This window comes from Ictidomys tridecemlineatus, chromosome 7, assembly GCF_052094955.1.
Source record: "Ictidomys tridecemlineatus isolate mIctTri1 chromosome 7, mIctTri1.hap1, whole genome shotgun sequence".
Classification (NCBI taxonomy): domain Eukaryota; kingdom Metazoa; phylum Chordata; class Mammalia; order Rodentia; family Sciuridae; genus Ictidomys; species Ictidomys tridecemlineatus.
In genome coordinates, this window is record NC_135483.1 from 160884124 (window position 1) to 160896107 (window position 11984).

General features: G+C 36.1%; 1 protein-coding gene across 1 annotated transcript in view; it reads right to left on the reverse strand.

Annotated features, from left to right (window-relative positions):
- Positions 1-11365, reverse strand: part of Stk17b (serine/threonine kinase 17b) — a 32530-nt gene extending 21165 nt beyond the window's left edge. Inside the window, exons 1-2 of the mRNA XM_005324353.5 lie at positions 11063-11365; positions 1163-1328 (exon numbers count right to left, since the gene is read on the reverse strand). Of these exons, the coding sequence (XP_005324410.1) occupies positions 1163-1284 (122 nt within the window). The 5' untranslated portion in view covers positions 1285-1328; positions 11063-11365. The remainder of the gene's footprint in view (positions 1-1162; positions 1329-11062) is intronic.
- Positions 11366-11984: the final 619 nt, after the last annotated feature.

An 11984-nucleotide genomic window follows, 5' to 3' on the forward strand; every position in this document is an offset into this window, starting at 1 on the left:
CTATAAAAGTGAAAAAGCAACGATTTGTCTCCATCTTAAAAGACTACTATGGGGGCTGAGGTTGTTGCTCAGTGGTAGAGTGCTCACTTGGCATGTGTGAGGCACTGGATTTGATCCTCAATACCATATAAAAATAAATACAATAAAGGTATTGTGTCCAGTTATAACTAAAAAAAAAATTTACAAAAAGACTACTATGGAAAGAATTACCTCTAATCGTTCAATTTTTGTTTTCACATTGAGATTTTCAAAGAAAAAAATTAACCCTACTATTTTAGTATACATCTATCTATGCAAACATTGACTAACCAGGCCACTTTAATAAAACCAAAACATTTACCTCCATAACTAAATCACACTGAACATATAAATTAATCACCATTTTGCAACCCTTCATTAATTACCTTTAATTTAAAGCTCAGAAGATACTTAATAGATAACTTGGCATAGCTTTTATAATTTCATGTATATTAAAATAGTAGTACTAAATGATCTCATAATATCAAGTCACTCCTTGGCGTTTAGAAACTTACACCATGGTTAAGCCAAGGCAAAATTTATACAGGCTCTTACTTATAGAAGAATCATTCTTTGTGATACAGAACTATATTTCAGGTATATGTTAACTATTTTTATTTAATTAGGAAAAAAGTGATGGAGGAGAATCTCCCTATTTCTTTTTTAGGCAAGTACAAACTAAAATATCCTAGGAATTTTTAAAAATTATTAAATAAAAACTTATACCACCATATATAAGGCACTTTACAAATATTAAGTTATTTAACCCTTACAACAATAATATAAAATAGACACAAGTATCTTTCTCCCTTCTTCAGATGAGGAAACTATGGCACCAAGAGGTCCAGTAATTTAATTGAGCTCACACAGCTAGGAAATGAGAGCCCAGATCTGGACTCAGCAATCCACTGCGCTATGCAGCCCTCTTTCTATTCATGACCTTAGATAAGAAAGGGAAAACTCCCATAGGAACTCTGAAGTTAGGTGTAACACTTGATAGAAGGTCACTAAACCATCTACAGATTTGATTTTCCAGTCAGTTGAGACCCTGTATAACAGCAATAGAGATGATGACTTCACAGAACTATAGAAACAGAAATCCAAAATTTGACTTTAAACAGCATATACATCATAGTATTCTTACCTTCCAAGCTCTTTAGATGTAAGTGTATAGAAATTATTAAAGTTTTCCATTTTCATTGGAGTTTGAGGAGTTGTAGTTAACAAGCCTGAAATACTTCTACAATCAAATCTTCTCCGAGACATCTTAGCTGACTCCCAGAGATGCTTCTCTAATCACTTAATATTATCTATTTTAAAAAAAAAAGAGAAGAGAGAGGATATAAGTGCAATTAAGAAAAAAAAAGATGTTATCTTAGGCAGGATGTGTGTTATATTATACAGCTCCAAATATAGCAATAGGTCGAAGTAAAAAAAAAAAATTTAAAGAGCACATTCTACCCACAGAAGGAAACACCAGAAGCACACACATAAGTTGGTGTCACTTCAATGGCATCTGAATAAAGTTACTGACTTCATTCCAGAACAAAACTACTATGAAAATCTTTCCAACTTCTTTTTTTTTAAGTTATCATAAAACTGTAATGAAAGCAATCATTTTGTTTCATTTTAAACTCTAATTCTTTGAAGTTATACCTTTCATACAACTAGGTAATTTAACACAAGGTAACGATTATTCATTTTAATTTCACCTGGCCAAATAAGTTTGATCTAATGTACAGATATTTGACTTATATTACTGATCTATGAATGACTACAAGAAATGAAACATGTTTTGAGGATTGACCACATTCCAAAACCAAATCCAGAAACTCTCCATTTTAGAGTCTCTCCTTTGTCAGAACCTGGCACAGAGATTGCCATGTGTAAGAGCAATGAGTGAATGATCACAAATAAAGCCTTATTCTGGAGTCTTAATCATATCTGAAGTTCATGATTATTTGGAACTTTTTTGACATTTACATGGATCCAGTTTTAACATCAAAACTACCATTTTGTAATGATGGAATTCATATAAAAAGAGCAGACTATATATTTCAAGATACTTCTGACTTTCTGCTAGGCATGCTTAATAAAAGAAAAAGTATTATTCTTCTCGCTCTTTCCTATAACAAACCCTGAGGCTTTTTTGTTCATTCTCTGTCATATCCCACCACCCCTTATTTCCTGCTTTACGTCTACTGTCCTTTATTTTCCTATATTCAAATACAAACTACATTATACTTAGAAAACAGGCAGTGTACTTAGAGTTCAATGTTTCAGTTCTGTATTTTCTCTTCTTGATTTTATTTTCAAGTCGGTAAATTATTCTCTATAAATTCCTGAGTCTTTGAGGGGGAAAAAGTAACTAGTTTGGGGGTATATCTCTAGGAATCTAAGGACACTAATGCAACTTTCTGAAAATAACATTTGGGTTTAAAAACATCAGGGTCTGAATTTTCCATCATAACAACTATAAGACCTTAATTAATTTTTTTAACTTTGCTCCTTTAATTCATTTTTCATTAATATAATGAAATTCCTGTGGCTGTCTCCTTTATAACGAAAGGAGGTTATTTTGGTTCATGGTTCTGGAGTTGCAAGGCTTCATTTGGTGATAGTTTTCTTGCTAGCAGAGTCCTGAAATGCACAGAATATCACATGTTGAGAGACAGGGAATAATGAGTGTGCATGTGTGCCTGATCTATTCTTAAAAAGCCACAGGATTTAATCCTGGGGGGGCTCACCCTAATGAGTTTATGTAAACTTAATCACTTCCCAACAACTCTACCTCTAAACCCCATAGCTGAGAAAGTTCTCACCTTCTTAATAGTCCACAATGGGAATTAAATTTCAATATGATTTCAGGAGGACAAACCATGTTATCGTCAGAGCAGCTACTACTACAGGATGAACTATGTCCTTCTCAAATTCATAGGCTGAAATACTCAGCTCCAGTACATCACACTATCACTTTGGAGATAGAGCCTTTTCAGGTATTAATTATGTCATTAAGATGGGACCTACTCCAATATGATCAGTGTCCTTATGAGAAAAAGAGATTAAAATATAAACCCATGTGAAGACTATGTGAATACAAGGGAGAAGACAGCCACTTATGAGCCAAGGAAAGCAACACCTTGATCTCAAAATTCTAGCCCCCAGAATTAAGAGAAAATAAATTTCCACTTGTTTAAGTCACCCAACATATAGCAATGTAGCTATTAAAAAAGATAGAAAGAAATACTTCAAATATGGAGGCAGGGAAACAAATACCACAATAAATGCTGTTCTTTTCAATCTAATTATGTAGCCATATTTCATTTAAATTAAATAAAATATCATAAGACAAAATCTCTTTTTTTTTCATCCCAAGTTCATTCTTCCACTGGCACTGGATGGGAGGATTTATCATTACCTTGACAATACTTATCCCATCAGACTTTGGGCTATTCTAGTATGATGAAGGTGAAATGGAATTTTACTGTGATCTGTTTTGCATTTCCTTGATTACTAGTAAGGAAAGCTTCAATTCTGCTGCCTCTAATATATGGATGATACCCAGTGACGTAGGAGGCTGAGACAGGAGGGTCACAAGTTCAAGTTTGGCCTGGGCAACTTAGTGTATGAAAATTTTAAAAAGAGCGGGGAGCTGGAGACGTAAGCTAGTATTAAAACACCCCTAAGTTCAATTCCTATATCCCTCCAAAACAATGGATGATAATATCTTGCAGAGCTCTAAAAATGAAAATCAAAATATGATGAAATCCTATGGAATGACATTGCTGTGTGCTAGTAATGATAGCATATTATGACTGTTCCATTAGAAAAAAATAACATTCTACATAAAGATATTCTCTACATAGTTCCTTGCCATTGTTGAGCAGCTGTACTGATTCCATATATAAAACTCTCACCTCAAGTTAGTCTAAACTCAACTCTTAAAACTCCTTTTATTTTCTGTTTCTTTATTTGATTTTGGTTTTTGTACTGAGGATTGAACCCAGGGTTGTTTAATCACTGAGCTACATCCCACATCCTTTTTTTTTTTTTTTTTTTGTATTTTATTTAGACACAGGGTCTCGCTGAGTTACTTAAGGTCTCACTATGTTGCTGAGGCTGGCTTTGAACTCAAGATCCTCCTTCTCAGCCTCTCAGCTGCTGGGATTACAGGCGTGTGCCACTGTGCCCAGCTTATCTGTTGCTTTGACTAACTATTTTGTATCGTCATAGCTGTGACACTCAGTTTTATTAGTCACATATCATTCTCTGAAAAGTTAAAATGAGTATCAATTTCTGTGCTCAATCAGTTTAGGTTTTTCTTTTCTTTCTCCAGATTGTCTTTGGGCTCTTAGAATTTTACACCTAAATGAAAAGTCCTACTATCCTTATGGTCACACTTACATCACACACACATATATAGGAAAAAAAAAGGAAATGACTGTGTTATGGGATATATTTTGGCTACATTCCCAATACTATTCATCAATGAAGAACATGACAAATTCAATCACAGAAACAAGAGTAGCACTGGTTCTTGATTCTAGATTTTTGTCTCATCTAGATTCTAGCTTCTAGGAGGTTTATCTTATGTTGTAATACATTGGTTCCTAAGTGATCCATTCATAAGAACTCTAGTAGAACTAAGATATATTTTATGATAAGCCACTTTCTGTTTTTAGTTTTCAAGAATGTATGCCAATATGGTTTTAGATGTAGTCAAATATTTGTGTTCAATTAAGCATGACTTATAATAGCAAAAAAATGCTTCAGAAGTTTAAACTCATGAACACCAAAGTCCAGTTAATAAGAAAATAGTTAAGTAAACCAAAATAGAATATTATATGTTCAACAAAAAGTGTGCTTTCAAAGACTATTAACCTATTAAGTGAAAAAATAAAGATAGAAAATTTTATATATAATATAAATCTATACGTAAAATATAAATGCAAACAGAAGAACATTGGAAAACTATGGCACAATATTATAGTGGTTATCTTTGGTGAGATTATGAGCAGTATTTATAATTTCCTATGTTTAAATTATCTACACTGATACTACCTTAATAATCAATAAAAAGATACTTTTGGGTAAAAAAAGATGGCTATGACTCTCTTCACATTATATAAGAGTGAATATGTTTTAAAACTAAAACATTAATACTTAACTCAATAATTTAAGTGATAAATTCTTCCTTATGAAAAAAAAAGATTGCTGTGAATATATCAACAGACAAATGCAGCATCTTACCCATTTGTAACACCAAAAGGTGTCTACTTCCATAGTAAAGGTTACATAGCCTGCAGTTCAAGAGCCATCATATATTGGGTTCTTAAAGACCTCTACTTTTTCTCTGCATTGACAAATAGCTAATGGTATTCGTTATCTAAATCTTAGGTCAGTTCTCATGCAGAGTCCATATGAGAATTTAGGGTATATATTTAGTGTCTATGCTCTAAGCAAGAGAATACCTTTAATATTGCCCAGAAAAAAACACTGAGTAAATTTTGAATGAACTGATAGCTATTATTCTATAAAATGAATATGAATCACAACTGGTAATCTTGAGACCCTTGAATTTATTAAGAATATTACTTATGAAAGTTTAGGCTTATCCTGGACCCCAAAAAACAAACTCAAAATGTGATATCCAAATATACTGATGAAATTAAGTTTGACAAATCCTATTATTTTTAGTTATATTAGGAGAAAAAGGAGCTTAGATTAATTTTTAAGGTTAAAATTAATAATGATAATTTAAATAGTAATTAATCAATCTACTTAACTACATTTCTTAAAACTAGATGTGTGTGTGTTTAATTTTTTACCCTAACAGATTCTTAGCACTTATATGTACTAATGGTTATTATGATAGATGAATATGTTACAGGCATTTGTATGACTACAGATGTAGCTGAAAACAGTGTTGGGCAAGAGCAATTTTTTAAATAAATGTCAATACAAAAAGCATTTTGGGTATTGTGATACACTTCACTCTGGCTCTGAATATGTTAGAACACAAGCTATGTCTCAGAAAAAGAAAGTACATTTCTGAAAACTGAATGCTCAACTCATCTACTTATTGCTAATATACACAAATTGCTTTAAGTATCTGATTTCCATTTCTTAAGTTCATCTTCCTTCTATTCACTTGTCTTGAACCAGTTGTCACAGCCTAGATATTTTTTCATTTCTCCTCCTTTGGCCAGTTTTGCATATAATGAAGCATGAATGTCACCTCTATCTTCCAAACCTTTCACACATATCTGGCTGTCCTTCATATAAGACACCCCAAAACTATCAGCTTTTACATCTTCTAAATTCCCCCATCAAATTCTCTCAATTTCAACAAATAATTCACATTTTCTTGTCTTTTACCACAGTTCATAGATTCTATAACTGATTTTAATTAGCAATATGTTTTACTCCATTTGAAATCTATTTCATAACATTTTATCAGGCTCTACCAATTTAAATCTGAAGGGACATTTAATAAATTTTGTGTCTGTACACAATTATAGACATAATGAGTGCTTTTTTACCATAAAAGGGTAAAAGAAGGTAAGATACAATTAAGATTTTAATTACACAGCACTACTATTAATAATGGTGCTTCACACTTATTTTCAAAAGTTTTTTTCATTAATTCCCACTACAATAGTTACAATAAAAATGAAGATATGGATTGGTAAAGAAAGAAACATGAAGACATGTTAGGTTTGATCTAAGTCTTATCTTATTTGAATGGAGAAAGCAAATATGATGTGATCAAAGGCAAGACAAACAATCCATCATAAACCTCTAAACAGCTCTATTTAAAAAATACTCATCATGAAAATCACTTCAAAGTTATCAAATAACAAAGTTTTATGAAAATAAAATTTGCAATATACAATAAAAACATCTAGAGAATTAAATTGTCTGCTTTGATTCCTTCATTAGCTGCTCAGTAATCTATAAGCTAAAACCCTTATTCAATAACACTCAAGGCTCTTGAAGCCAAGTATACACTGCCATTGTTTCCTGCTGCACTCCAATCTCATTTTTTTTCCCCTCTCCATCTGGATTATACTTCTCTGCCTGAAACTCCCTTTCTACATTTCCTTAAATGACTAATTCTTTTTATCCATACTCCTCCCAGGACACTTTGCCTAAAAATCCACAGGTTGATTTAAATGTCTTTCCTTTATGCCTCAAATAAGACAACCTTGGCATACTCCTTAACCTCTTAACACCTTAGACTGCAATTATGTTTAGTGTCTAAAGGGCCAACAGCCTTTTATTTCTGTGCCTAAGCAAATAGACATTATCAGGCGGTGTCTGGTACCTGGTGGGAATTTTAAAAAATGTTTGATCAATAGAATTATATGAATTATAAAATATAGCAGAATGAAATTTTAAGTACATCTCATATTTTCAGGGGTTGCGATCTATCTTGAAATTAGTACTGGAGATGCAAACACAGCTCATCTTTGCTTAATTCAGTGTTTAACTAAATAAAATAAGAAACATTAAAATTGCTATTAGAGAATTTCAGGCCAAAACAGGATATCCACAAAATTATTTATATCATATACTGCAATATGATGCCAACAGAGCATTTATTTCCTATCTATCAGTCTTTCCAGACTATGTGACTCCCTGTTTTTATGTAAATACCTACGTCAGCTAAGAACATCAATAGTTTAAGAAAATACTTCAATCAGTAAATTCAGACACTTGTGCTATCAAAGAGTGATAAATCTCAATTTTCGTGAAGTAAATCTGAAAGGCAATGGAAAGCAACGCAAACCACAAGATTGCAGGGAACCAATTCCTCCTGTCTACATGGACATTTACTGAAACCCAGTTGTTCCTAGGAAAAAGAGGAACCTGGCAATTTAATTACATAGCATCCATCAAAAGTAAAGGAAGAACTTTCTGCTGTATGGCAGAGGATCCATTTTTAATTAGCCTTAGATTGGCAGTAAAGACATTGGTTTGAAGGATGAAATGATAATGGTTTTCAATTTCAAGGAAGGTATATTCCTTATATGTATTCTAGTAACAGGTTGTTGTTTGCTTTTAACTATTGAACACAAAGTAGAATTCAAGAATTTAATCTCCTGAAAATCACAATGGAAAACCAACTAGACTGACTCTAGTCCAACCAACCTAGTATATACTATCCAAGGGCTGAAATCCCAGGGAACAACCCCAGGCAGGCCTGACACCATGCCAAGACAGTAAGGCCTGATGCTGTCTCTTCCCACCTTCAGAAAAAGAATTAAATCCTATAATTGTAAACTAGGATAAGACATTAAAAAAAAAAAAAACGGAAATAGAGTGGGCCAACAAACATAGTGCTTGTCATTCATCAAATGGAAAATTAGGTTTCTGTTGTAAAATAAATTACTGTTTACTCAACAGCATCACTGAAGTACTGTTTATTCAGTAACCATCAGAATGCAAAATGTAATCTGATCCTTTAAGGATTAAAGAGGCAACTACTATCTCACTGCTTAAATTCTTCAATGCTTAATGCATAACTAACGCCCCCTTTTGGAGTAGTTGAAAAAGGGTAAGGGATGAACCAAGACATGTTGCACATAAATATTAAAAGAAATTGACTTCATGCTTTAAAAAGCAGTGAAGTTTAAGTTAAATATTTTTGGGAAAAAGATAAATAAAGAAAAAATTTAACAAAGTATGCCTGAAAATTTCAACATTACAACATATGTAGATAAAAATAAACTACTTAAAAATAAACCACTGAATTTTGTCCTCAATATTATGAAAAATGAAAGCAACAGAATACATTTTAAGTTCTTCCAAATAGAAAGGTAATACTTAAATGACTATTGATGTTTGTGATACAATAAATTCAAAAGAATTCTAATAACAAAAGCAAACAAAAACAACCAAGAATCAATCAAAAAACCTTTAAAAGTAGTAGGTCAAGGTCAAGGGATAGGGATGCAGCTCAGTGGCAGAGTTAATTGTTGAACATGAACAAGGTCCTGGGTTTGATTCTGGGCACCACAAAAATAGTAGTTAGGTCAAGAGCAATGTTCTCATCTGCCAATTTTACATACAGGAAATGTGCACTACAATATACCACAAGTGCATTTTTGAAATAATTTCAAGACTAAGTGAATGAATCAGTATTTGATTTAATTGATTCTGGGTTTTAAATTGAGTCTTCAGGATTAAAATAGAAATTTTGATAAGGAAATTCTCCCTTCTAATTGTAAACAGCTTCAAAACAAAGTTTCCAAAATTATGTTTAAGTGTTTACTAGTAAAATACTGTCAGTGTAAGCTTAAAAATAACATTGTTTGATTAGAAATATCTGCTACAAATGTCTGTCAAATTTGTCTCTTCAAATTTGTTATTAATATGCGGACAGTGATCAGTCAAGGCTCCAGTTTCCTAAAAACTGATTCTATCTTAACCAACTTGTAATTCACTATACAGTAATCTCAAGAGAAACAGAAATTATTCTATCCACACACTAAAAAGATTTCCAAATAATTACAAAAACTTTGCTTTTATTATAACTCAAACATATCGCCATACAAGTAAACTTATTTTACTGTAATATTTTAGAAAAATGACCTAACATGCACAATGTGCATCTTAAAAATAAAGCAGCTATTATTAACTCCAACTATTAAGTATTAGAAATTTCCTTAAAAATTCAGCATCTGCTCAGATGCCTTTTTAAAAATATACAACTTTATATTTATAGAACACATATTTAATATTTATAAAACACACATTGAGAAGTTGCTGAAAACTACTTCTAGACAGTTTACCATAAAACTGCAGAATGCTGGACCTATGAGAAATTATCTTTTCCTGTATTAAAACTGTGCTCCTGGGTTCAAAAATGCCAGGTTACATACACTACTTGCTCAGTCAGTTCTACAGACTCTGCGTTTCAGCACACACATTCGCATAGACTTGACAGACCACACCATATCATACATCCCTGCAAGGTTCACCTAATCATTCATTATTACCATGGATGTAAACATCACCTCTGCTAAACAATTGGTGACTGTGATACAAAGACCTGATGTATTCAAATATTATTGAAATCTGATCTGTATCATGGTTGGACTCTTTAAAAGCATTTTTCTTCTTAATTTCAAAATGCAAAGTCATGTCTGAGTGTCTCTAGTCCCAACACAGATAGACAGGAAAATCTAATACCAGCTACCAGCTGGCAATAAAGTTTCTTTCAACTTTGTCTCCATTTATCTAGTCCTCTGAGGGAATGCAAATGAAGCGCTTTTACCTACAATAAAACAAAGGGCCTGGGTAAAAGTCAAAATCGTGGCCATCCTGTAGATGTACACTTTAAGGATTGGTCTTGTACACAAAGTGGTTTCCAGGGCATTCCATTAAGAGCTGATTACTGAAAAGTAACTGAAACAGCTGCAGTTCTTCTTGTCCTCTATTCACTGATTTTAAAAAATTGTTCACAAGCGATGACTGAAAATGCCCCACAGATGAGCACAAACTTTCTCCTCACGACAGACAGCTGTGGACATGACGTGTCCCCCAGCGCAGACAGGAACACGTCCCGTGCTGACACCACGAAGGGAACTTTAAGGGAATTCGGAGGACCACGTCAACGGGATGTGGAAGGGCGCGGGTGGGCCCGCCGCGTGGCGACCCCCGAGGGGCCGCGGTGCGGGGTGGGGTGGGGGCAGGCTGACCGCACGCACAAGTGGCCCCCGGGATGGGAAAGCGGGTCAGAGGACCCGGCCGCCCCCCGGGGAGCACTCGCTGCAGACTGCCCCAGGACACCAGCCCGACTGCGGAGAGGGGCCCGTAGCGGCGGGGCCGGCGTGGGACGGGGGGCGACAGTTCAGAGCCCATCTCCGCAAGGCCGGATTCCGGGAAGACCCAAGACCCCCGGCCATAATGCTGGGACCCCTCCAGAGTCCCGACCCGCTCCGGGGTCTCTGAACCGATTCAGGGGTTCGGAGTCGCAATCTTAGTTCACCCCCCAATCCCGGCTGGACCGCGGACCCGCGAGGCGCAGTACACTGACCGCTCCGGACGCAGCAGGCTCTCTCCAGGCTGCCCCCTTGGAGGGGGCTCCGGTCCCTGGGCTCCCTTCCCGCTCCACGCGGGTGGCCGCAACTGGACGCGTTCTCCAGCTCTAGCCAGGTGAGGCGCCGGGTAACTCGGAACTTGGCAGAGTCCACGCTTACTATTCCAGACAGAGGTCCACACTTGTGAACTGGTCCCCTTCGAAGTGACTCGCGGCGACCGTGGTGAAGAAGAGGACCGAAGTTTACAGTTGAGGTTTGAAAACTGCAGCAGCGTCTGGGGCAGAGCAGTTTGCTAGATCCCACCCCCTGGGTCGGGAGAGCCAACCGGAGCGTGTGCGGAGGGTGGGGCTGCCATGTGACGGGCGGGGCGCCAGCCAGCCAGCGGCGCGTGCTGAGGGGCGGGACCCAGCGGTGAGAGGGCGTGGCCCGCACCCGACAGCCCTGTGGCTGGGCGGCCCTACAAGCAGGTGTTGAGCTTGGGTGTCTGCAGCCCCGGAAGGGTGAGGCGGTTCGCAGAGGCCACGCGCAGTCCTGTAACTCTGAATGCACCTCTTCCCACATTCAGTCTGGTCATTCCACGAGGTGTGAATAACCGGACAGTGGTAGAAGCAAATTTTGTCCCAGGTGCGTGCAAGTCGTTATCAAACTTCTGTGCCTACCAAAGACCTGTTTCTGACTCTTTCGGATTATCTTCCTTATGACCTGAACCTACCCTTCAAGTGGAGAGTGCAGTTTGCTGCATCTTGGCAGAAGTTCTTGGAAGATCAACATCGCTTGGGGATTTGTGGAAACTGGGCCCCCCTGCTTAAGTTCGCTCCACCAAATGGTGTCCTGACACACTGGCTGAAGGCAGTGTAGAGAGGGTCCATATAATAGGATGTATTGCTGATTTTCATGTATGATGCTAATTAAAAAAAA